This window comes from Oncorhynchus mykiss, chromosome 32 (genome assembly GCF_013265735.2).
Source record: "Oncorhynchus mykiss isolate Arlee chromosome 32, USDA_OmykA_1.1, whole genome shotgun sequence".
In the NCBI taxonomy this organism is placed as follows: Eukaryota; Metazoa; Chordata; class Actinopteri; order Salmoniformes; family Salmonidae; genus Oncorhynchus; species Oncorhynchus mykiss.
Window position 1 is genome coordinate 33,536,210 of NC_050572.1, and position 24,757 is coordinate 33,560,966.

The window sequence follows — 24,757 nt, forward strand, 5'->3', positions numbered from 1 at the left end:
CAAAACGGATAAAATAAAAACTAATTAGGTCGTGAATGGAGGGTCATTTTGAATTTGTTTAATTCATCAGTCACCACTGTAACTCACCCACCTATACGTGAGATATTGTAGCCTACAGGATATCTAAAGTTGTAAAATTATATTTATATATATATATTCAATTTGTTGGTACTTTCCTGGAATAAATGTGTTATATTTGTTGTTATTTCATCAAACATCAAGGCAAACAAGATGTGAAGTCATAATACCATATCATAATCCCACATGAATATGAGTGGCGGCATTCCAGAGCCGAACATCCGGATTCGAACGAAATGGCACGAGCTCCACCGATCATTAACAGACCACAAGCCGATAGCTACCGAAGCTCTCCAGATAATCCCGATTCGTAACACCATTGAAGTCCCTTTCTTTGACGGGTTGGGGGTGAGGGAGAGGGGGAAGATATTAAGAAGAAGAAAACAAACATTCTGTAGAAAACCTTACTTTTTGTACCCCGTAAATCCCATCTGCTGTTTTCGGATCCAAACCTGTCTGAAAGGTAATTACCAGCAATTATGATGCATCTATATATATTCAGTTCACTGGTTTTTTATTTCATCGAGAAATTTATGGGTTAAATTTTGCAGTTTTTTCGTTTGCTGGCAGGTTATCTGGTTGTTTTTTATGCATGTCTAACAGCTATATCTAATATGGGTCATTTAGGGCGTGATACCGGTAATGCAGCAGAGACGGGTAGGAGGACAGTAATTACCTTCATCTTCACCTACAAAACATAAAATCTCATGATTATTTTACATGTAGAGAATAGCACTTCCCATAAACAAAGGCTAATAATAGAACATTTGAAACGGGGACAATGACTATTGTTGGGCACCAGGCAGCATTTCATAGGCTATTTATGCTATTTCGAAAGCTTAAACGGCGTCTCTGCACCTTCAGATTCTAGCCTGTATCCTTACAATGAACACCAGAACAGACAATATGAGGAGGGTTCGTTTTTTCTAGGCTATTCTTCTCCCCATCAAAGGTGCAGTTTATTATAGGTCTGGGAATAAAAAAGACAAATCATAAGCCTATTACATTTGATCCACCCTCCCCCTCAATCGTTTATATAATTGATGAACGAATGGTAAGTAGTTGAATGTGAAATTGGTTATTCTTCAATATTTGTTTGACGTCCTGCCCAATGCGTTCATGCGTGGACACCCTGCCAGGACACCCAATCGTTAGGCTACGTAATTAATGGGAACGACAGATGGCAAATTTTGCATAGTCGCTAAGTAAGTGTTTGGTCTGGTCACATACTTAATGTACTGAAGAGAGAATACAGGTTTTTCAATGGCACTTGGTCTTGTGCGAAGGGGTGAACGGGGGACGCGAGAAAGGGAGCCTTTGTGCGCGTGTGATGCGCGCAGAAAAAGAGAGTGCGAGCGTTGCCAAAATCCACATGGATGACAGAAATCGTAGCTGGAACGAGAAGGGGTCTCCCCAGGTCTTCCAAATTCCTCAGTGCAGTATATTCCTCATCATTACCAAAGCTGTGTTTTATCATGTTGGGATAGCCCATACAGCGAAGCGTGACACGCCCTTGTCGCACCACGGGTGTACAGACTGCACACTGTTTTACCGCCGAGCGATAGAAATTGAAAAAAAGATGCCGCGCGCGCGAGTATGTGAGGAAGAGAGACACGGGATGTGAAACTGAAGAGATACAGTTGAAGTCGGAAGTTTACATACACTTTGGTTTGAGTCATTAAAACTCGTTTTTCAACCAACCCACACATTTCGTGTTAACAAACTATAGTTTTGGCAAGTCGGTTAGAACATTTACTTTGTGCATGACACAAGTCATTTTTCCAACAATTGTTTACAGACAGATTATTTCACTTATAATAATTCACTGTATCACAGTTCCAGCGGGTCAGAAGTTTACATATACTAAATTGACTGTGCCTTTAAACAGCTTCGACAATTCCAGAAAATGATGTCATGGCTTTAGAAGCTTCTGACAGGCTAATTGACATCATTTGAGTCAATTGGAGGTGTACCTGTGGATGTATTTCAAGGCCTACCTTCAATCTCAGTGCCTCTTTGCTTGACATCATGGGAAAATCAAAAGAACTCAGCCAAGACCTCAGAAAGAAAATTGTAGACCTCCACAAGTCTGGTTCATCCTTGGGAGCTATTTCCAAACATCTGAAGGTACCACGTTCATCTGTACAAACAATAGTACGCAAGTATAAACACCAAGGGACCAGGCAGCCGTCATACCGCTCAGGAAGGAGAAGTGTTCTGTCTCCTAGAGATGAACGTACTTTAGTGCAAAAAGTGCAAATCAATCCCAGAAACAACAGCAAAAGACCTTGTGAAGATGCTGGAGGAAACAGGTACAAAAGTATCTATAGCCACAGTAAAATTAGTCCTATATCAACATAACCTGAAAGGCCGCTCAGCAAGGAAGAAGCCACTGCTCCAAAAGCACCATAAAAAAGCCAGACTATGGTTCGCAACTGCACATGGGGACAAATATTGTACTTTTTTAAGAAATGTCCTCTGGTCTGATGAAACAAAATAGAACTGTTTGGCCATAATGACCATCATTATGTTTGGAGGAAAAAGGGGGAGGCTTGCAAGCCGAAGAACACTATCCCAACCGTGAAGCACGGGTGTGGCAGCATCATGCTGTGGAGGTGCTTTGCTGCAGGAGGGACTGGTGCACTTCACAAAATAGATGGCATCATGAGGAGGGCAAAATTATGTGGATATATTGAAGCAACATCTCAAGACATCAGTCAGGAAGTTAAAGCTTGGTCGCAAATGGGTCTTCCAAATGGACAATGACCCCAAGCATACTTCCAAAGTTGTGGCAAAATGGCTTAAGGACAACAAAGTCGAGGTATTGGAGTGGCCATCACAAAGCCCTGACCTCAATCCCATAGAACATTTGTGGGTGTAACGGATGTGAAACGGCTAGCTTAGTTAGCGGTGCGCGCTGAATAGCGTTTCAATCGGTGACGTCACTTGCTCTGAGACATTGAAGTAGTAGTTCCCCTTGCTCTGCAAGGGCCGCAGCTTTTGTGGAGCGATGGGTAACGATGCTTCGTGGGTGACTGTTGTTGATGTGTGCAGAGGATCCCTAGTTTGTGCCCGTGTATGGGCGAGGGGACGGTCTAAAGTTATACTGTTACATGGGCAGAACTGAAAAAACGTGTGCGAGCAAGGAGGCCTACAAACCTGACTCAGTTACACCAGCTCTGTCAGGAGGAATGGGCCAAAATTCACCCAACTTATTGTGGGAAGCTTGTGGAAGGCTACCCAAAAAGTTTGAAAGGGTTCTTCAAAGAACCCCTTTTAATGGATCCTCGAATAACCATTTGAGAACCTTTTGGGGTTCATTTTGAGAACCTTTTGGGGTTCAAAATAACCTTTTGGGGTTCATTTCTGAACTACTTCCCCTCACCTATTATTATAATTAACAATAATAATATGCATAACAATAACAACAATAACACAATATTTTAGTTGTCAGTGTTAATTATGATTTTAGAGGCAAGGCAAAATAAAAAATGTTCAATATGAGGTAAACTCCCAGTAGAGTCCCAAGTCCAATGGGTATATCCTCTGGCGTGTTGATGTTAATGTGTTGATGTTCTCCGTATCCATAGCCAGAATGATTTTGCTGTGCATGGCGATCTAACAGGTAGCCTGTTATATTCATCAGAGGTGTAGGGAGGGTGAAGTCTGTGAATCCCAAAAATAGTAATTATACAGATGATTAACAAAACATGCATACGACAGTGTTCATACCTTGGTTTTTGTGGTAGATGTGAATGAAAAAACTGTTTTGATAATGGTATTCATATGCACATCTTGTCCATAATGTAGAGGCCTATGGGATATTTAATGAAGAGGTAAGGGAGGAAGCTGGTGCATGTGATCTGCATAACATACCAATACCAATTGACATACCTTTGTGTGCCTCCTCCTCTATATACCTGAAGACACAGACACAAAAGTGAGCAGTTCAGTCATCTGCACCCAATACAGCTAGCAGTCAATATATTCTTATAGCATACATATTCTTACCTCTTTGTTGATATCCATTGAATTGTGTCCTTTTTCTGTTTTACAAATATTTGCACAAATATGAATAGATAGATGGTATCATCATAAAACAATATGAATTTAGATCATACGAGGGACAGACCTTACCTTAAATTGAGTACCTGTGCCTGCTGTCCTTTCAACCTTGAATCCAAATGTTTCATCTGGGCTGTTAGGTTCCTGCAAGAACCCCCACCAACTAAGGAGGTTCCTCAATGAACCCCACCTCCTCATTTGGGCCATTTTCAATCCCAAGAACCCTAAGGTTCTTCAAAGAACTTTGAGGATCTTAGAAGAACCCTTGTTGAACCCCTAGTTTTTAGTGTACTAAATATTACCCATTGGAAACAACATTGCCTTTTCAGCCTGTGTCCCGAATATGAGATGCAAATAGACAGTTCTGTAATTTCTTCATTTATGCCACTGAAAGAGGCAATGCTTATTAAACAGCACTCTGTGTTCTTTCATGGTTGTACACTAGGATCCTTGGAGCCACTTAGATCCTCCCCCTCTCCTACTCCCCATCTCCTGTCGCTGTAGGCAGAATGGTGGCTCAAGCCTAGGCTCATGTCCACTCTAGTCTAATAGTGGTCAGCCTCATCACACAAAAGAGCTGACTAATGCCCTGAGGAACTACACACCACTCCTGTTAATTAACCTCAGGAAATGATGTCATTACCATGGCAGACTCCCAGTTACAGTAGAATTTACTAGGAGTAGATTATTACATTTGAGCTCTGCATGTCCAGATTTAAACTATTCCTTTTAAATGTTTTGTTAATCTCCATACTGTATCTCTACAATTTAGTTAGAAAGGTATTTGTATACTGTGCATGCATGTACAATAATTAAATCCATATTGTGTTTTCAGAGATTCAATCAAGATGAAAACAATTGGTGTTGCCGTGTTTGGAGCCGTGTTCTGCACTGGTAAGCATATTGGCGGGTTAGTCACCAGTGATTTAGGTTGAGAGGCTGAAAGAGCATAAAGAATGTTTGACACAGTCACATGATTATATCAGATTTGATTCAAATGAGTACAAAATGGTTCGAGTCATTTAGTATCTGCTACTTTTTTTTTTCTTTTTTCCCCTCACTAATTTATGGAGGGTTTGATGTTGACAGCAGTTCTATTTTTGCAGTGAGAATGTAGGCCGTTTACATTGCAAACGTTTTGTGATATTTGCCAAGTTTAGTAGTTTCTCATCCAGTAGTACAAATGATTTCTAACTTCTTGAAGGATCTTTGTAAACATTGACAAAGAACGTAAAGAAATGCTAAAATAAACCTATCTTCTACTTTACAGTTCTGACTGCATCCCTGAAAGGTAAAGTCACGCATGATCTACTGATTTTTTTCAGTGACTGTCAAAACCTAAAGATGAAGTGTGAATACCATCAGTAACTTTACCCTGATTCTGACATATTGTTCCTTAAACTCTGCATACCCTTGTCAATCTCTACCTCTTTTACATTCTCTCTCTTCAGTCAAAGAAGAACACAAGATTGCTTTTTTCGGCGAGGATGTGCACATCCCACTCCCATCCCTAGTCAGCACTGATGTTCTGTTCAAGCCCGCCTCCAACCGGACCGCCGAGGTGGTCCTGATGAGGGACGGGCGGGTGGTGGGCCACCGGGCCCAGCTCAACTCCCTCAAGCACCTCATCCTGGAGGATGTGGGGGAGGAGCACGAGGGCATGTACGTGATCAAGAACACCGAGGCGCCTGCCGATGTCAAACACATCATCCTCATCGTCAGGGGTACTGTTCTTCTTCTTGCTGCACAGTTCATTCATCTTCAGCTCTTCTAATTCTTCAAACTTTTCTTCTCAACGTTGCAAATCGACTTGTTTCTATACTTCTTAAAACCACTGTTTATCCAACACATTCACTGTCTAAGGTTGTATCCTAACTCTGCGCCAACTGTGTAACCCTCAGAGGCAGACGTCAATCGAAATGAACGTTTCTTTGCATTATTGACGTAGTTGCATTTGGTCTGCAATCGATTACGATCATTGTTCTGATGCGAATGCAACTGTATAGGAAGAAAATACTCCCAAAGAGCCCTGAGTGATAGTGCTGTGCTGTTGTGTGCTCTCTGGCAGATTGCGCGCTGGAGCAGGTGGTCAAGTACGGTGAGACATACCACATCCCACTCAGTGACATCTTGGGCCCTATCACCCTGGAGTTCAGGTCCAGTCAAGCTCAGGCCAATCAGACCACGGAGCCCCCGGCAGTGGTATTGCTCAACCAGACTTCCACCCCCCCAGAGGAGTACAAGGGTCGTCTGAGTGTGTCCGAGAAAAGGGTGACTCTAGGCATGGTGCGGGGGACAGACGAGGGAAGCTTCACAGTACTGGACCGCGATGGGAAAGTCAGGGGGAGGTCATGCCTGAACGTGAAAGGTGAGATGAGGAAGACCACAGTCCGAGAGGCAGTGGTCAATGTCCGAGAGGCAGTGGGCAATGTCAGAGGGAGATAATGCTTGATCTAGGGGGTTTGAAATTGTGGTTAGTGGTGTGGGTAAAATAGGATTGACAAAGCTTGAAGACACAAGTCAAAATAAGAGCAACCAGAATTATTTGACAACCTTTTCTCTTTCCACTTTGTTCCAAAGAGCACCAGAACTTCATCCACCTATCATATGGCAGTACTTTGAAGATCAACCTGTTTGTGGACCACACCAAAGTCAACCTCATGTACACTCCAGACTGGGACCGGAAGGACCGGGTCATACTAGAGCAAGGAGAGCTGGTGGTGCCGTTGGACCCTTCACTGGACGGCAGGCTGACTGTAGAAGGCTCCGTGTGCATTCTGGAGAGGGTCCGGGTTAGTGACATGGGCCTCTTCAGAGTGACAGACCTGTTGGGGTTCCCTGTGACCAACATCTACCTGGAGGTGGAAGGTAAACCGTGGGTCAGGGAGGAGACTAGGGCTTTAACATATAGATCCATCTATCACCTCTATTAATGTTCTTTCCTTTCCCTTTCTTCTTCTTGTCATCGATGGCACTGTATATTTCACTCTCTTGTTTTGATGTTGTAACGCTCCACATTCGCCTCTCATCCATCTTTCCTCTTTTCTTTGTGTTCCTTTCTGCCTGCTTGTCTTTCTCATATCTTCCTTATCATATTCCTGTCAATCCTCTACCCTTATGTCTTTCCTTTCTCCATCCTCTCTCTCTTCTTTCCTCTCTCTTTTAGCCTATAAGTTACCCACGCTGTATGTTGCAATCCTCTCCTTACTGGGCTTCCTGGTCCTCCTCTTGCTGGTGTGTCTGCTCTCCTGCCTGATAAATGTGCGCCGTCGGGCGGAGAAGGCGCGGCAAATTGCCCTCATCGCCCAGCAGGCGGGCAAGGGGGATGGAGATGCATTCGTCAAGGTAACTCACCCTAACGCCTCCTCAACGGGGGGGAAAACGTTAAGACACCATGATCCAACCCCTGTACTATAGTTAAACAGCATCTGCTTTATCATATATGTATGCTATTCTCACGTCGAAACACTTCATTTACGAACAATTATCGGCCATTTTCATGTATTTTGGAACCCTGTTACAATGATTCCAGGCCTAATATACTCGTAGACCATCGCACACTGCGACAATGGCTCAGTATGATTCCAAAATGATAACGCCATATTCCTATTACACAAGTCGCAGATTGCAAAGTGATTGTAAGAGAAATAATGGTGATGGTAAGACCTCTTAAAGGGATAGTGAGACATTTTACAAAATGATCTATTGGCTTCCTTACCCTGTATGCAGTCTATGGACAAGGTATGACAGCAATTCATGCTTTTGTTTTGTTTACCTGGCCACTGTTTCAACTGCCAACCCTTTAGCGTCAGTGGCACAAACCCAATGCAAGTCAATGGGAACAACATTAGTATTTTCCGCTCTTCATGTCCCATCCATCCTAAAGTATCTTCAAATTGGTTTTGAAAATGAATGTAGTTACTCAGAGATGATTTGGACATGAAGCGGGAAAATTGTAATGTTGTACCCATTGACTTGCATTGGATTTGTGCCACAAATGCTAAAAAAGTTCAACCAAACCAAAGCATGGGTTGCTGTCATACCTTGTCCATAGACTGCTTACAGGGTAAGGTAACCAGTACGGGGTTTTGTAAAATGTTGCACTATCCTTTTAAGTATGGTCAACGAAAGATGCCAGTGTACATCTAACTGTATTTGTGTGTGTTTGTGTGCACCTTTGCCTGTCCCGCTCTCTTTTCCTCCAGCAGTGTGCGTTCCTGTGTTCGTCTTTAGTCTTGACCTATAAACCTCCGATAATTAGCTTTAATTAGACTTCAGGTCCTAATTTACTTTGATTAATTTGCTGGAATTCACCAAGGAACGAAACCGGTCTGCCCAATGTCGGCTTCCTGCATGTGTGGTGCTTTGAATCACACAAAATGAGATCACCCATATATCATCAGTCATCACTCTCTCCTTATGGCAGATTCCATCATAGTTGTACTTTCAAGTGTTTTGTCTGCAGCCCACAGTGTTGCCATTGTCCACCCGTCATCTCAATCTCAATTGGTCCACACAATAGATGTCGGCCTAATTACAAATTGGGGGTAAAATCTAGTTAACGTTTTGCCTTTGCGTTACGTTTCTCCCTCTTAAAGGAGCCTCCGACGGAGCCTCTGCTTGGTGAGAGAACTGTGTTCTGGCTTCATTCCGTAGTGTTAAGTGGATGAATCTGTATTGGTGTTTGTACTAACGCTCAGGGGATGGTCATAGCGTCACTACGCTGTGTGGGCCTCCTACCACCGTCAGTGATTATTTGTCTGTGCCATCCATTCCTCACCCCTCCCTCCTTTCGCCAAATCTCCAAACGGACAAATAACTGCAGCAGTTACTTATTCATGATAACTGCAGTCCTAGCCTCAGTGCAAATGAGCATACAGATGCAGCCGTCCAATACGATTCAGCTATTCTCAAGCACACATGCACATGTATTGTTGTTGGAGGCGGAGTTACAAGGTAAACATGTATTTATGTGTATGTGTGAGTATGTGCTGATGTGTGTGTGTGTGTGTATTTATTTGCTGTGCATTTGTCTAAGATCGGGGCAGTAGCGATTAACATATTAATTGGGATGGTGATACTGGACTAGATCTACCACTTGTTTTCTTGATTATATGCTGTGGTACGTTGTGAATTGCAGGATTTTTACACGTAGTTAGTAGCACACATACAGCACATGCAGAGTACACAGACATAATGTGGGATTAGGCTGTATAGTACACTGGATTAAGTTGCCACCTGGACTAAGATTATCACAGCCGTACACTCTGGTATAATAGCAATTAGTGTTCTCTAGTATTGGAATACTGTGGAGTGAGTGTATAGACCTACACATTAATTACTGCATCAAGAGCATCGTGCATTGGATGGGTTTCCTGGACACAGATTACTCCTGGTCTAAAATGCATGCTCAATGGAGAATCTCTGTTGAGGGTGATTTTTAGTCCAGTTACTGTCTTAATCTGGGTTTGGGAAGCCGGGCCAATTCAAGCACTGTAGTAATTATTCAAAGTTCGCGGCACTGTACATCCATGTAAGATCTTATTCTTGATTACAATTATTATTATTATTATTATTATTATTGCTTAATCAGCTACTAGCCCAACATAATTTGTGTCAAAGGTGTGCCGTTTCTATGTTTGTTCGTCTTTGTCTGTGTCTATGTGTGTGTCGGTGTAATTTGTGTACACCTGATGCTATACATTTTTGTGTTTGAGCGTGGTGTACCGTAGATAATTGACATGTATTGAATATATTGTGACATGATGTGAGGGGCCTCTACTGTTCTAAGGTGTTCCCTCTGGAGGTTTAGACAAAACTATTCAAATGCAGCGAGGCTTCATGTCCCACTTCATTATGGATTTAGCCATAGATTTCTGGAGACTAAGCGACAAACCTGGACAGCTTGTCTGATTGGCTTTGCGGTCGCAACAGCAGTTTCCGGCGTGTTCCGACATGAAAATCGATTGATCTACCTCAATCTGTCTCCTGACGCACTCTAGTATGCGATTCCCTGTCCCTCAAGAACGATGGTTCCCTGAAGCCTTTCCCTCTAAACTTCCAGGGTGTTATTTTCGAGCCAACAACTCCAGTCTCTCAATGTGTCACTATATATACACCCGATGATCTTATAAATCCATATAAGAGCTTTGCGTGCAGTACATGTGCTTTTTGTGTGCCAACTCCTATTTACCCGTATGTATTCGTTATGACTCGCAGCGTACATGGTGAAGTGAACCTGTGATTGCTACTGTAATGTGCTTGCCGCGGCTTCCTGCTAAAATACGACCCTCGTGTGTTGTCGTCGGTAGGTTGTTCAAGAGGCCTATACACGGTTCGCTGAGGAATCCACTTTGACGTCTACGTGGGACAACAGCAATGCTACAGAGAGCACGGAGGTCACCATTAAGGTAAGCAGGGCTCAGGGACACATAATGTGGTGGGAAGTGGTCTATCGGTGAGCATGTTAAGGTGCAAGAGGAAAACACATCCCACCATTATAATTGCAGATGTTCTAACTGTAGATGAACAAACAGAAATGCTGGGGTAATGTGTCTATAAGAGTCTGAAAATAACCAGTCTCCACGCCAAGCAGTACCTAGACTACATTTGCAGACACATACGAAATGAATTATTCATGTTCCACGTTACTTTCCTCCCACAGGGTCTGGAGGTATCCAAAGCAGGTCGCTACCACACTCTCTCCTCGGACAAGAACTTCCTGGAGATGAGCGACTCGGGGGTAGAGTTCAACTCCTCCACCCTCCCGTTGGACAGCGAATGTGAGACGGACGTGCCCCAGACCTTCACCTCCCACAAGCTGCTCCTCAACAACTCTGACAGCGTGGCCGCCACCATCATCCCCGAGGGAGACCAGAGTGCCAACCGGACCCCCGACTCGGCCATGAGCCCCAGCTACGTGACCCAGGCCCGGTCTGAGGCCGACGCCCCTGAAGAAGACCTGATGGGTGTCACCACGCCAGAAAGGGCATCTAGTGGCGCCGAGCTGTCTGCAGCACTTGAGGCAGCCGATAACGCTATCAGCCCGTCAGTTCCCAATGCCACTGCAGAGAGCACCACCACCTGAGCACAAAACCACCGGACACCCTGACAATCTTTACTCTTCAGCCTCAATTACTCCCCCCCCCCCCCCCTCACGCAGACATAACCCAAATCCCGATCACTGCTTTTATAAACTAAAACTACACAAAAATGCTTGGTGTAAAAATTGCCAGTCTAAATGCACTCGACTTAATCTCTAAAGAAAAAATACAAGACCCTAGCTCATTAGAATATATTGATTCTGTGCATACAGGAAATGCATGTGTAACAGAGTTAAGAACGTACCGTAAGCTCACTCCACAGCTAGCTTGAAATGTCGCGGATGGAGCCATCCAATTGATACCTTTTGGGAGGCTCAACACGTTGGAACGATGTCACGCAGGGCGGTCACGTGTGTTGCGAAGCAGAGGATCACTGGTTCGAGCCCAGTATGGGGTAGTCGGACAGTGGAGGAAGCTAAGCTGTTAGCAGCAGACTGACCCCTGTTACACGTGCATTTAAATTAGACTTAAAAGCCAGGATTTAGCCTTAGCTGGCCCAAGAGGCAATTTATAGTATTGATGACTGCATAGTGCATGCATGCCTCTTTGGCCTAAGAACCAGAGACAAAGATAATATCTAAGATAACTTGGTGGACTAAGGGAAAAGGCATTATGATGATTCATGAAAATACATTAAGAGTACCATGCAGCCCAAAAGGAATGAGTGCACACTGATATCTGAGTAACTTTTTTTTATACCCCTGTAAAAATGAATCCCAGAATTCTTCTAATGACAAAAATGTAAACATTTTTGACAGAGCGAAAATATATTTGATCTATATTTCTTATTAGCATTGAATGCTCTTACCACCAGTACTGTATGTGGGGACATAGACATAGCAGCTGTATGTGGGGACATAGACATAGCAGCTGTATGTGGGGACATAGACATAGCAGCTGTATGTGGGGACATAGACATAGCAGCTGTATGTGGGGACATAGACATAGCAGCTGTATGTGGGGACATAGACATAGCAGCTGTATGTGGGGACATAGACATAGCAGCTGTATGTGGGGACATAGACATAGCAGCAAATTATATGATATATGGTAATAGACCAAATTCATTCTACAAATAGCATTGTAATACTAGATTAACAAGACCAATAAAGACAACTTTATTTTTTAATACATCTCGGTAAAAAAAATGCTTCTGACAAACATAAACCCAGAGTATCTGACATAGGCCTATACCGCTACAATTTCATTACATCCAGAGAGACACTATTAACAGAAAGTACAGGCATGGCATTAGGCTTTGGCACCAACTCAGAGAAAGCGCTTGTCTCAGCATATAGCCTCTATAGAATAGCAGAGTTGGAGAGCTAAAACCCCCAAGATCTTCTTACATCATTCTTGCTAACTGACACAAGCTAGTAGATTGAATAACACCATGCTATGCAAGAAAGCTAGTAGTGTCCCTGAGCATGTAACAAGGTGTCCAATCTCTGCCACTTTTGATGACATAATCCCAGCACAGTAAATGTTTACTACATCCCCCATCTTGCAAAACAAATGACCTGGAACTAATACAACGGGAACTTCACATCAGGTCATTCTAAACCCCTCCACATCACGTTTCTCATTAGAACCCCAGCCACTGCAGAACAAGCCTTGGAACAGAGACTTCTAGAACTTCTCTGACAGATGGGACATGACAATGATCCCTTTGGAAGGGACCTGAACGTTTGGATCGCTGCCCTTTAATAAAGGCAAGTAAGTAAGGCAGACCTATGGAGAAGGAATTACATGCATGATGTCCTTTTTTCCTTCCTATTTTGCCTGACTCCATGGCCCTGTTAGCCAAAAGGAACTGAACGCTGAATAGATAAATGCTAACAATTAAGCCAACTTACTTTCCTGACAGACTGAAAACACTGCTTACTGAGTGAGACTGGAGCGCCAACAAAGCCAGCAAGTTATTAAGATTCAATGTATTTGCTGCTGCATTCATCACTGTCTTTATGGGGGAAGGTTTTTATGCATTCTCTTTTAACACAATATACATTGCCAGAGTCACTTATTTGAACCACACATCCCACCCAGAACCTCTAAACGAAGAACAGTAGCTGCTTCATCTCAATTCAGTGCAGCATCTTTTGCAAACGCGTTGTATTCCAGATAGGCGAGGATGAATGACTAGACTACAATGACGCGCAAAGTCACAATGCAGAATAGAACATCATTCTTATCCAGCATCGTGATTGCCGAACTGCTTAAATTTCGTGATGATTGTATTGTCTTAAGTTCTATTCGAGTTGTAACCCAGATCTATTCGATCTGTTCAGTCTGAACAGGAAAAACACAGAACCGTTCGCCGACCATTCAGATAACATCAGTCCATTTGCTGCAAATATACATTACAAAGACATCCACCCTCAGTCCATTTGCTTCAGAAACAGTATATTATTACATCCATTACAACATCTGACAAACCATTCCACTAAGGCCTCCCATTGGTTTCAACTCTAGTCCAATCAGGTTCTGCATACTATTAACGAAGGCATTCTGTATGTCGATAATAGGTGGGTGTATAGCGGACCATGTTAAAAATGTCAAAGCAAAGGTAATGAAGGGGTGTAACAGTCCCAGGCATTATGGGACATGGTGTAGTTGTTGGTGGGGGACAGCATCTGCTAGCAATATCGCTGCCTCGTGTTGTAACTGATTTAGGATGTCCGTGAGAGGAACTCAAGAGAGTAAGTCAAACATGATTGGTGTCAGAAAGAAAAAGCACAAATATAATTACATGAGAAAAAGTCCCCGTGTAACAAACATTTTTTAAAATGTTTTTTTTATTTTATTGCAGCTGTTGTAAATAATAATACCTGCAAAATACAAGTATAATTCTACTTTGCTTTTTTGTTTAAAATGAAGGTTTAATTGTTTTGCAACATAAGAATACTGGACAGCATACATATCTTATGTATAAATGAATCATATCTGATGTAGCTACTTGATCGTTGATATTCTATCGGCTATTATCTTGGTTTTGTGGAGTATTACAATTTTATAGATGTGTGTTAAATTGGTGCTGAATTTGCACTGATTAGATTAGGATGGATAACAACGTTGACTAAAGACAATGTAAAAGCCACCTAATCTTTAAAGCTATCCCTTCCATATCAGGTAACAAGCTACTGAATCCATGGTCTGGGGAGGTATATTTGACCCATTCCTATTTTAGCTAATTGACTTCTGATTGGATCTTGAGCAATATCCGTGCTGTAGCACCAACATTATTATTATATTTTTTAACTGGGTAAAAAAAAAAGTATATCTACAATTCATTCACACATACTATACCTTACAAACATTACCCAAAGCTCACTTTCAAGCACCCTTGTATATAGCCTAGATATATTGCATGTGCATCGCCAATACTGTTTCTTACTGCAAAGTTATGCAACATTTTATATCCCTGAATTGCGTCTTTTATCCTTTCACTAAGTTCACAGTAGATAGATACTGATACACATAATATATGAGATGCCTTAGACTGAGTGGCTGAGAAGACGTAATAGCAGTAAAATGCCTATTTTTCTGTCTCCCGTTCTCTTCCGCTCTCTGTTGCATCACATATCATCTACCTATCACGCGATAGTATCAGCACCTGAGAATGTTTTTGGAAAAATGCTTGACGCGCTTGAACATTTCGTCAGAACTCGTAGTATCACGACTATAACTAATATTTTTGTTCTTCTTATGCAGATAACTGCTGTCATAGCTGTAGTATTCCCAAGAGCTACTGCTGCATGCTGACCTGTATATTGCCTGTGAGACAGCAGGAATACTGTACCATTTAAATTGCACTGTAGGTCCTATCCTGTTGGTGTCTGTTCATGCAGTCAATGAGGTATTCTCAAATGTCAATATTACTATGGCTAAGACTGGAATAATGTACACCTCGACCCGCAAAAGCCATGACAAAATCAGCTCTGCAATTTTCAAGTGTACCAGTTTCTTTCTTTTTTTTAGGTTCATTTGAATGGGTAGTTTATTACTATGATGTGACGACGTAGGAAAGGTTTCTCTTGAAAAAACATTAAGAAGAAAGGGAGAAAACTCGTCGGAATGCTAGAAAGAGAGGTCAAGTTTTTTGTAGACCTGCACCTGCATTAAATTCTATTTTCTTAATATTGATGTCAGCCTACATGGTATGCAAGCAAATGGTCACCCAGTAAAGTCTTGGGGTGACTTTATGCTATATACAGGAAAAGAATGTGTGATTTTGACGACAAAGTTTGACCATTCATTATTGAGCCTACCATGTATGTGCATCCTTTAAACAAGACTCAGTAGTATTTAGTATTCAGCAATATATGTCCAGTTTACCTACTTCAGGGTTGAGTTCACTAGCCCGAAGTACATAGTTGAAATCAGCTGAATGATTTACCTACCTGGCAGGTTTATTTCAGATCCCTTGGTGGGAAAATGTCAGATATATTCAGGAAAACTGCTTCTGCAAATTAAACAATGCATGCTAACCTTGGTTGTTATTATTGCATTTGATTGTTTTGTTTAATTTAAAATGAATGACTTTCCAAACTTGTCTGTTAGGTTTAAGTCCAGAATTCTTACTGTTGGTTCCCTAGCTATATTATCATTGACTTTTATAATACTTCGCTATCATGTAGAAACAACTATGCCCTTGTATGCTATAATTAACAATTTATAAAATGTAATACTTTTGGCATCATGCACATAATTGTTTTTATACGTTGTTTTTTTCTGTAATGAATGAGCAATATCCATTAAAGGATTTTGAAGAGATAGCAATGGAAAAGGATGCCATTATCGTGTCTTGTGTCAGTGCCTTGTCTGCAATATACTCTTCCAATATAAGGACCAAAAATATTAAGCTGAGGTAAACTCACTAGGGAACCTTGGTGTAGCAGGATTGGGAAAGTCATTTCCATAATGAAGTCAAATTCTGGAAGTGAATCGAGTTTCCTCCTGTAATGTGCAGACATATGGCCTACTGCAGGTGTAGCTACAGATTGTAACACCAGATGATTTTTGTTGTCTATTACTGGACGTTACAGGTTTGCCTACATACAAAACTATACCAACAATTTTTTCGATTAACCTGCATTTGGCGATACTGTCTTCATTCTCGATTCAGGAAAACAGGTATCTTATAAATGTCAGTGTCCAGTTGCAGGTGGTTCTACAAACACCAGAGAAAACTCAAATAGTAAATCCATGATTTGTATCGAGTGAGATATGCCTCTTGCATGTATCTTTATTTTACTTGCACTGTCGCCTAGAAACTACTAGTTCCGGCAAAGATGCGTGGCAGCTAAGATGGTGAGGAACCTTTCTTAGTTTTCTTTTATTTTTTGTAGAACCACCTGCAACTGGACAGGGACATTTATTTTTTTCAGAATAGAGAACGACGAGAGTGGGCCTATCGCCAAATGCAGGTTAGTTGAAAGATCTATGGAGCAGTTTTGTATAGGAAAACCAGTAACATTTAGTAATGGAAACCAAAAATCTTTGGTTATATAACATTATCTGGTGTAGTAGGCCTACAATCTGTAGTTACAGCAGGTGCTGCAGTGCACTGTTCTAACTAACTAAACTAACTAACTAAACTAACTAAAAGTTTCATATGAAGTAGCAGGGCAGGTAGCTAGCTACCTCTGTGCAGTGACTGAGTTTCATTAAACTGTGCCATAGCTGTGAGTGACAGCACGGAGGCGGGCGGAAGTGGCGTGGAATCTCGCGCAAGAAAGCCCGGCTGGCGCGCCAAATTTCAAAGGACTTCCTGGGGAAAAGAACGCGAAAACCTCTGTTTAGCAAAGAACGACGATTAAATTGGACATAAGTCAAAAGTGATCAAAATACAAAAGTATATCCACAGTTTTAAACAATCGGCACCGTTAGCATCATATTTAGGCAGTGGAAGATAATTCAAGTGCACCAGATTCGACCCACGTTTGTGGAGGTAACGTTATGACTTTCAATGTGGATTACAGGAACTATCCAGCTGTATACGCCTCGATTGTGAAATAACTTTTCCTAGTAGTGTATTTTGAGTTCCTAATGATATGCGCCTCTTAATCGGTGTAACGATATATTACAGTTTGTTCACATTTGTAGAGTCATCTTTGCAAAAATAGTCGTTGTAATTTAGCTAGCTAACAAAAGTGATTCACTTGCTGTCCCCTGCTTTGTCCCTGTGCCATAGCATGGCACGAGCTTTGGGCTACACGAGCAAATCACGAGCACTGTCTGTCAGGCATCCAGTACCGTTAGCTATTAGCTACCTACATGCAATTTGAGTTTATCATATAACAATGTGCATCATATTTGTGAGTGATCATAACGCCAAGGTAGCACCTACTACTGTTCAACTACATGTAAAAGTCTATTTTGATGCATATTTTTCATTTATGTGACTTCTCTCAGATCCAGATGAATGCACTAGATGGGGCAGGGGTGGGCAACTTTGATGGGGGTGGGGGCCACAATCTGAACTCATCATGAGGGGGCCACAGTGGCTCATACCCACGTATACCAATCCATGCAGTCAGAGCTGGCCCTAGCCTTTTGGGGTCCCTAAGTGACATTTTGTTGTAGACCTGGAGTTGCCATCCAGACCTGGAGTTTTCCCGGTAATTTAGCCTTCACACGAGTCTTTCTGTACAACTGTTAATTTTCCATTATTAATAGAAAAAGGATCCTTACAAATAACTTCGGTTAGGAGAGATGGAGGAGACTGAAATGAACAAATATGCTTAAATTACCTTGCTTCGGCTTTAAATATATAGTTTGGTGAATCATGGGCATGCTGTCTTAGAATTTCCCTCTTCTTTTCAGATTGAACTACCTCAAGCTGCCAGTTCTAGCCCCCAGCCTTTTAGTGTCCATTTCTGAACTAGTTAGCTTAGTCAACTGTAACCATTAGCATTTACAACTGATATTTAGAGGACGTTACTCAGCAACTAACCGTGCAGGTTATAGATTGTATACAATATAGGTTTTAACTTTCACTTTTAAAACAAGAGTTTTAATGTTTACTCTGTTCAAATTCATTCAACACCACATACTAAGAACAAAGCCTTTACCAGCATTACAAACGGCTTTTTTATCACATTTACTGACTTAAGTGCTATTTAAGCCATGGATAGCTCTATGTAAGAAAGTAGCTGTTACTGACTGGGGTGGGGATCGGTGAGTCGTGGCCATGCTGTCCGGAGTCCAGCCGTGTTTCCAGCTGCTGAGAATCGGCTCGTCCTCCACAGATTTGGCCCAGGACCTGTACACGTTCCGGCCGGCGCTGACCCACTCAGTGTTTCGGCTGGGCCGTGCGGCAGAGCTGTGTGATGTCACCCTGGACTCGACGTCCGTGTCCCGGATCCATGCCGAGCTGCATGCTGAGAGGGAGGTGGAGGGGGCGGCCGAGGGGGGCTGGAAGGTGCAGCTGAAGGACCGGAGCAGCCATGGTGAGTTCCACACCATCCCACATGATTATAGTGCACTTTTTAATTTATTTATAAAGAAATATCTACATGTTCTAGAACTACACACACTTGTGTTTAGTTTCCTTAGGTCTCATTCATCTCTATTCTACAAACCTTTCATCTAATGAGCTCTCTCCCCCACCTTCCCATGCCAGGTACCTGGGTGAATGAGGTCCGTCTGCAGCCCAGTGTCCAATGGGAGCTCTCAGATGGCGACACACTCACCTTCGGCTGCCAATCAGAGCGAGGGAGCCCAGAGTTCTACTTTCTCTTCCAGAAGGTTAGCGTGCGGCCGTTGGACTTTGACGCCATCACCATCCCCAAGGCCGGCACCTTCTCCTCCGACCTGAAGAACCGAATCAGAACGAGCCTGGACCGCAAGGCGGTGGCCAACTTGGATCTCTCCACTTGGTCAATCAACAGGGCGACTGTCATTCTGAATTCCATTGGAAGCCTGAGCAAGATCAATGGGAGTCCTTGGACATTTAAGAGGAGTGACGGCAGTATCACAGACCCAAACTCCACCTCCCCGCCTTTCACATCCTTGGTCCCGCCCTCCACCCCTCCTCCCTTCCCGCCCACTACCTCTGTGGTCTCATCCAAGTCACTCCCGGCATCATCCAAGAGCAGGCGCAAGTCAGCCCACACTGTACTTCTGGAGGATGACAGCTCGGACGAGGCCAGGAACCACCGAAGCGTGAAGGACAGCCAGAGAGGGACGAAGAGAAGACGCCTCTACAAGTCTGAGTCTGAGGGTTTCCACGCTTCTTTAGCCAAAACGGACCAGGATGTACGACGCCAGTTCGAACTGAAGCCTGTGCCTAAACCGATTGCAAACGGTCACGCAATCGTTGCTAACGGCAAACTCAACCACGTATCTTTCAACATCAATCAGAGGCGGGAGATCGACCCAAACCATCAGAGGACTGGCCCAAATATGAACGTCTCTGTGTTTCGCCAGCAGAATATTTTTCCGCCGCCATCTTCTGGGAGGGGAAGGCGACGGGCTCACAGCTCCCCAGTGTACTCCCCTATGGTGGTGGGAGGAGAGAGCTACTCGCTGGTGTCCCCGTCCCTTAGGATCTGCAAAGAGGAGAGAGCACGGCCAGGGCAGTTTGCCAGATTTCATGTCACCACTGGGTGAGAATGCCCTCATGTGACAGCATCCAAACTACAGTGATATTTCTCTATCGTATCATAGTCATTTTTTTTCATTTGACATTTTCCTTCTCTGTAAATATATATGCTCCATTCTCTCTTCACATTCTCAAATTATATATTTTTTTGTGAAATCGAGTTAATATATTGAAAGTCAAGTGACACTCACACCTTGCTTTTCTCCTCTCTCCAGCAAGCGGCGGGGCCGACCAAGGAAGCACCCTCCTCCGCGGCCCTCCCTTCCCCCTCCTTCCTCTTCCTCCTCTTCCTCCACATCCTCCTCGTCCTCCTCTTCGAGCTCCTCCTCGTCCTCCTCAGAAGACGAAGAGGAGGGGGTGGTATCCCAGGGGGTGGAGCCCTGTGCCGCGCCTCGCTGCCGCCTGCCCCAGCAGGACACGGTGCAGTGGGTCCAGTGTGACGACTGCGATGCCTGGTACCACCTGGACTGCCTGCACTGCGACCGCAAGAACCTCCTGCTGGACCCCAACGCAGACTTCCACTGTGGCTGCTGCTGATACAGCGGGAGTGGGTCACAGCCCCTAAACTAGAACACACTTAAATGCCTTAATCATACCACAGGGAATTTGGGGCTTGTTTATGGAGAGAGGAAAAAAGACGATTGTTGTATAATGGGGATTGTATGAATTTAAAAAAAAAAGTAGATGTTGTACAGTGTTTGTGGAGGTTTTTAGCTGCGACTTCAGGCTGTCATGGACAGTGGGGTGGGTCTCATCTACGTGATAGTTAGAGGCGGTCCTAAACTTGACATTTTTCAAAGTGTTCATCCACGTTCGCTCTGTTTGCGCAGCTGTTTGACAAATAGAGTGACAGCTAGGACTCGGGTTAACAGTGGAGACCCTGGGGACTGATATGAACTGTGTTGGAACTATTTCAGCCACACGAGCTACTCTCTGGTGTACAGTATAAGTCTGGGAAACAAGTAGATGCACAGTGACAGACAGCAGGTTTATAACTTCATGTGCTAAGTACTTCGATATCGGGTTGTGAATAACCCGCTGTTGATTGGGGCAAATGGAGGTGGTATTGGAGAATTCACCGAATTCGTACCTGCAGTTACACAATATGCATTGCAATACTCTCATCACACACCAAAAATAATCGCGCAAGGATATGCTTAGCTTGGTTCTATCCTGTTGAGTAAAGATGTTTACGCAAGGAGGAGCATGGGTTTTCTGTGTTCCTACCGTCTAGTAGTTGTTTTAATCTTCTCTTAAAGACTTTTGATATGAGAATTCAGATCTATAACACACGGACTTGTTTTTTTCGTCTTCCAATTAACGTAAGCTTTCTGGTGACATTGATTTACGTCTCTTAACAGTGTACCGTATGTATGTCTGTCCATAACACACGTCGATTTAGAGAAACTCCACCCAGAAACTAGTTTGGTATTTGTCCATTGTTGACATAGTCTCAACCATATTTTGCTCGTCAGCAATCCCGTTTTCAAGATATGTCACTTCTAAATGACAGATCATCCCCATATGATGCATTCTGCTTTTTTCCAAGATGAATCATACAGGGAGGATTTCTGTATTTTGAAAGTTACATATCTTGGAATCTTTATTCAACTAGGTAAGTCAGTTAAGAACAAATTCTTATTTACAACGACAGCCTACCGGGGAACAGTGGGTGAACTGCCTTGTTCAGGTGCAGAATAACAGACCTTGTCAGCTTGGAGATTTGATCCAGCAACCTTTCAGTTACTGGCCCAACACTAACCACTAGGCTACCTGCCGCCCCTTGATTTCTGGTCAGGAAAACATGTCAACAATGGACTAATTAAACAAATACCAGAAGATTTGTGGGTGGAGTTTTCCTTCATCAAGTTGTAGAGCAGGCATGACCGACACTCTTGAGGAGCTTCCCTTGTGCAGGGTTTTGTTCAAGCCCTATAACTCACCTGATTGTAGTAATCAGCTGCTCCTTAGGCCCTTGATCGGCTGAAACAGGTGAGATATAATAGGGCTGGAGCAAAAGCCTGCTCACCCATTTCATCTCCAGGAGTAGGGTTTGCTCACTTGGATGTCTCTCCGATTATTGGTATTTGTCTTGAAAGTTAACCAGGGAAGAAATAAAAGGTATTTCAAAAATGTATTGATGGAATATATTGTATTGATATATTTTTCAATCTGTAGTTCGCAAGTCCGTTCTGTTCACCATGATGCTTATTTGTGAATGTATAACATCTATTGGCTATTGAGTTACCAAGTGCCTGGATAAAAACTACTATATTGAAAAGAAACTAGCACAGCGGGGATCTCGACGCAACAGCTTCACAGATTTCATGGAGCATCAAGATCGCCCGTGTGTGCTGAAGCTTCTTTTCAATTCACCATGATATTACCATGACTCAGACTTCGGCCCTCTGGGGGTACACATCCATCTATGGCTCTGGGTCGTGATAACATTCTCTGGTCTTTTATAATAGGTTTTCATCCAGATTTTTTTTCTCCAATTGGAGCATGTCTGCTCTCAGGTTAGTGAGGTGTGCCCTAGAGCCCTGGTTAACATGATACCAAGTCAGATATGTGCAGACAGACTCACAGACGGCCAAGGAAACAGATTACAGAGGGGGGAAACGCCGCCAGACCCTCATGGGCGAAAATTACATTGTCCGTGTTTCCATGGCAACACTTTTTTTTGGGCCAGCCAAAGCGGCAGACAAGTGTTACTTCTGGAACCTTGGAGGGGATTGGAAATGGGACAGTAGTGAGAAGAAAATCTATTTGACTCAAATAATTGTAGTCTGAGGGAAAATACCATACTGTTATTGGGAGGGTGTTAATGAGAATATTGAGCTAAAAAGCTATTTTGCGTTTTTATTTTTTTACCAGCAGAGGGCAGTGTTGTTCCGTTATATGACTGTTGACATCACTTATAAGTGCCTGGTATAAAACTACCCAAGTCGATACATTTATGAAGTCATTCCCAATTATTTTCACTGAAAATCATATGTTTTCATTACACAATTCAAAGAGAATTCAAAATTGATATAAGTTACTGCGAGGGACAAAATAGGCTGGCTTGGGATGGATGGATTACAGTACACTTATTGGCACAGAATATTATCAGACACCCCAGCCAAACAGGTCCAGATGCGAGAGTTTGACCCATACGTGCTCTGGTGCCTGAGAGGTGTGGTGTGGCTGACACACAGGCTTACTGAGGCCTAATGGGATCACTCTGGAGCAGCTGCCACTTCCCCCAAGATCCTGTCTGCTTACTATTTCCTCCTGACCCCATCCTGACCCCATCCTGACCCTGATTCGGTGGGCCTCCAGCACCAGTCAGAAGAGGAGGGAAAACCCTATTACGCAATAGTACAGCCTGAGAGGTAAGTGCCTGGAACACAATGAGCCCACCGTTCGTAAGCCTTGTGTTCAATTTAATGAGTGTATCAATTACAGTCAAACAATATTAATGGGCCATGAAAATAAATGTCTGATAGCATTATAGAACTCTTGGCGCTATAATGCTTCCAGTTAAAAGTTGTAACTCTTTCTCAATAATTAATCAAACACGGCCAGTGAAAACAGGTTCTAAGAGTACGGTTCTAAAAAGTTTAAATAAATTACGTTTAGCAGAACCGAGGGGAGAATAATTGTTTTACTTATCACCACAGGCGGGCAATGGGATAGAGATATTTCATTCATACATTCATGGCCATGTTTCATGGTCACAAAATTGTTGTCAAATTCTTAACTTGGGTTAAAATCAGCCTGAAACACATATTACACGTTTTTAATTGGCCCGTTGTAGAGGGATGATCATTCCACATGACCAGGCTTTATGTCACAGATAACCAACTTTGATGGACGGCCCTGATGTCAGAGGGAGGGGAGAGGAAATGTGGCAGTAATTGGACATGACATTTTAATGGCGGCCAATCTGTCGTTCGGCTCATCAGAGAGGCTTTAACATGCTGCCTGAGCATACAACACATACTGTACTGGTATCACAACATGCAATGAAATGACCAGTCACACACACACACACACACACACACACACACACACACACACACACACACACACACACACACACACACACACACACACACACACACACACAAAGGCCATCACTCACACAGCAGCATCTCACAGTGGGTGGCATGCTTCATTCTCTGAACTCAGTCCACAGGTGGTGAACAGAACAGCCATCAGTCTCCAGTCCATCTGAATCTCAAAGCAAGTGGGCTTGTATCTGCACTGTAACATCTTGATTGATCTAGGGGTCGTGAGGTTAACATCACAAAGAGCAGGCCTCCCGGGTGGCGCAGTGGTCTAGGGCACTGCATCGCAGCGCTAGCTGTGCCACCAGAGACTCGCTGCCGGCCGCGACCGGGAGGTCCGTGGGGCGACGCACAATTGGCCTAGCGTCGTCCGTCTCTCCCGAGCCCGTACGGGAGTTGTAGCGATGAGACAAGATAGTAACTACTAACAATTGGATACCACGAAATTGGGGAGAAAAGGGGGTAAAAAAACATCACAAAGAGCAGTGGATTATAATTCAAAACAATTTGGCTGTATCAAACCTCTAGCGTTTGAGTGATCTGGGGTTGTGAGGTTAACGCCCCTAGAATAGTTATTATCGTGAATCTTAATATGAAAACAAGATTGTGTTTAACTGCACCCATGGGGTCAATGCAAAACAAATGTATGTTTGTTGTCATCAACAGGCTCCCATCTCACTTTCCCCACATGGCTATTTCTGAGTCATAACAATTGAGTTGAGACTCCGTGGATAAAAGTAAATGGTAGCAATGGCAAAGTTGCTTTATTGCAGGCTGTGAAGGAGTGCCCACTTAGTCTTCTTCCACAAGGGTAAACCGCTGTTGAACTGCCAATTATGTGATACACTTGC

At 43.2% G+C, this 24,757-nt stretch overlaps 2 protein-coding genes across 2 annotated transcripts; both read left to right on the forward strand.

The window, feature by feature from the left end:
* The first annotated feature begins 335 nt into the window (after window positions 1-335).
* Window positions 336-16,035, forward strand: LOC110488362. Its single transcript, XM_036970907.1, has 9 exons — window positions 336-541; window positions 4,979-5,037; window positions 5,414-5,434; window positions 5,595-5,867; window positions 6,212-6,511; window positions 6,724-7,011; window positions 7,310-7,488; window positions 10,455-10,553; window positions 10,808-16,035. Exons 2-9 carry the CDS (start codon window positions 4,992-4,994, stop codon window positions 11,228-11,230), a joined length of 1,629 nt encoding a protein of 542 aa, XP_036826802.1. The 5' UTR covers window positions 336-541; window positions 4,979-4,991; the 3' UTR covers window positions 11,231-16,035.
* Window positions 16,036-16,965: 930 nt separating this feature from the next.
* On the forward strand, window positions 16,966-22,219 carry LOC110488364 (transcription factor 19). Its single transcript, XM_021560592.2, has 4 exons — window positions 16,966-17,196; window positions 18,072-18,697; window positions 18,871-19,855; window positions 20,067-22,219. Exons 2-4 carry the CDS (start codon window positions 18,439-18,441, stop codon window positions 20,386-20,388), a joined length of 1,566 nt encoding a protein of 521 aa, XP_021416267.1. The 5' UTR covers window positions 16,966-17,196; window positions 18,072-18,438; the 3' UTR covers window positions 20,389-22,219.
* The last annotated feature ends 2,538 nt before the right edge of the window (window positions 22,220-24,757 follow it).

Coding starts and splice junctions, on each gene's coding strand:
- LOC110488364 (XM_021560592.2), top strand. CDS start 18,439: ATGCTGTCCGGAGTCCAGCCGTGTTTCCAGCTGCTGAGAATCGGCTCG. Junction 18,698..18,870: donor GAAGGACCGGAGCAGCCATG/GTGAGTTCCACA, acceptor TTCCCATGCCAG/GTACCTGGGTGAATGAGGTC. Junction 19,856..20,066: donor AGATTTCATGTCACCACTGG/GTGAGAATGCCC, acceptor TCCTCTCTCCAG/CAAGCGGCGGGGCCGACCAA.
- LOC110488362 (XM_036970907.1), top strand. CDS start 4,992: ATGAAAACAATTGGTGTTGCCGTGTTTGGAGCCGTGTTCTGCACTG. Junction 5,868..6,211: donor CATCATCCTCATCGTCAGGG/GTACTGTTCTTC, acceptor GCTCTCTGGCAG/ATTGCGCGCTGGAGCAGGTG. Junction 7,489..10,454: donor ATGGAGATGCATTCGTCAAG/GTAACTCACCCT, acceptor TGTCGTCGGTAG/GTTGTTCAAGAGGCCTATAC.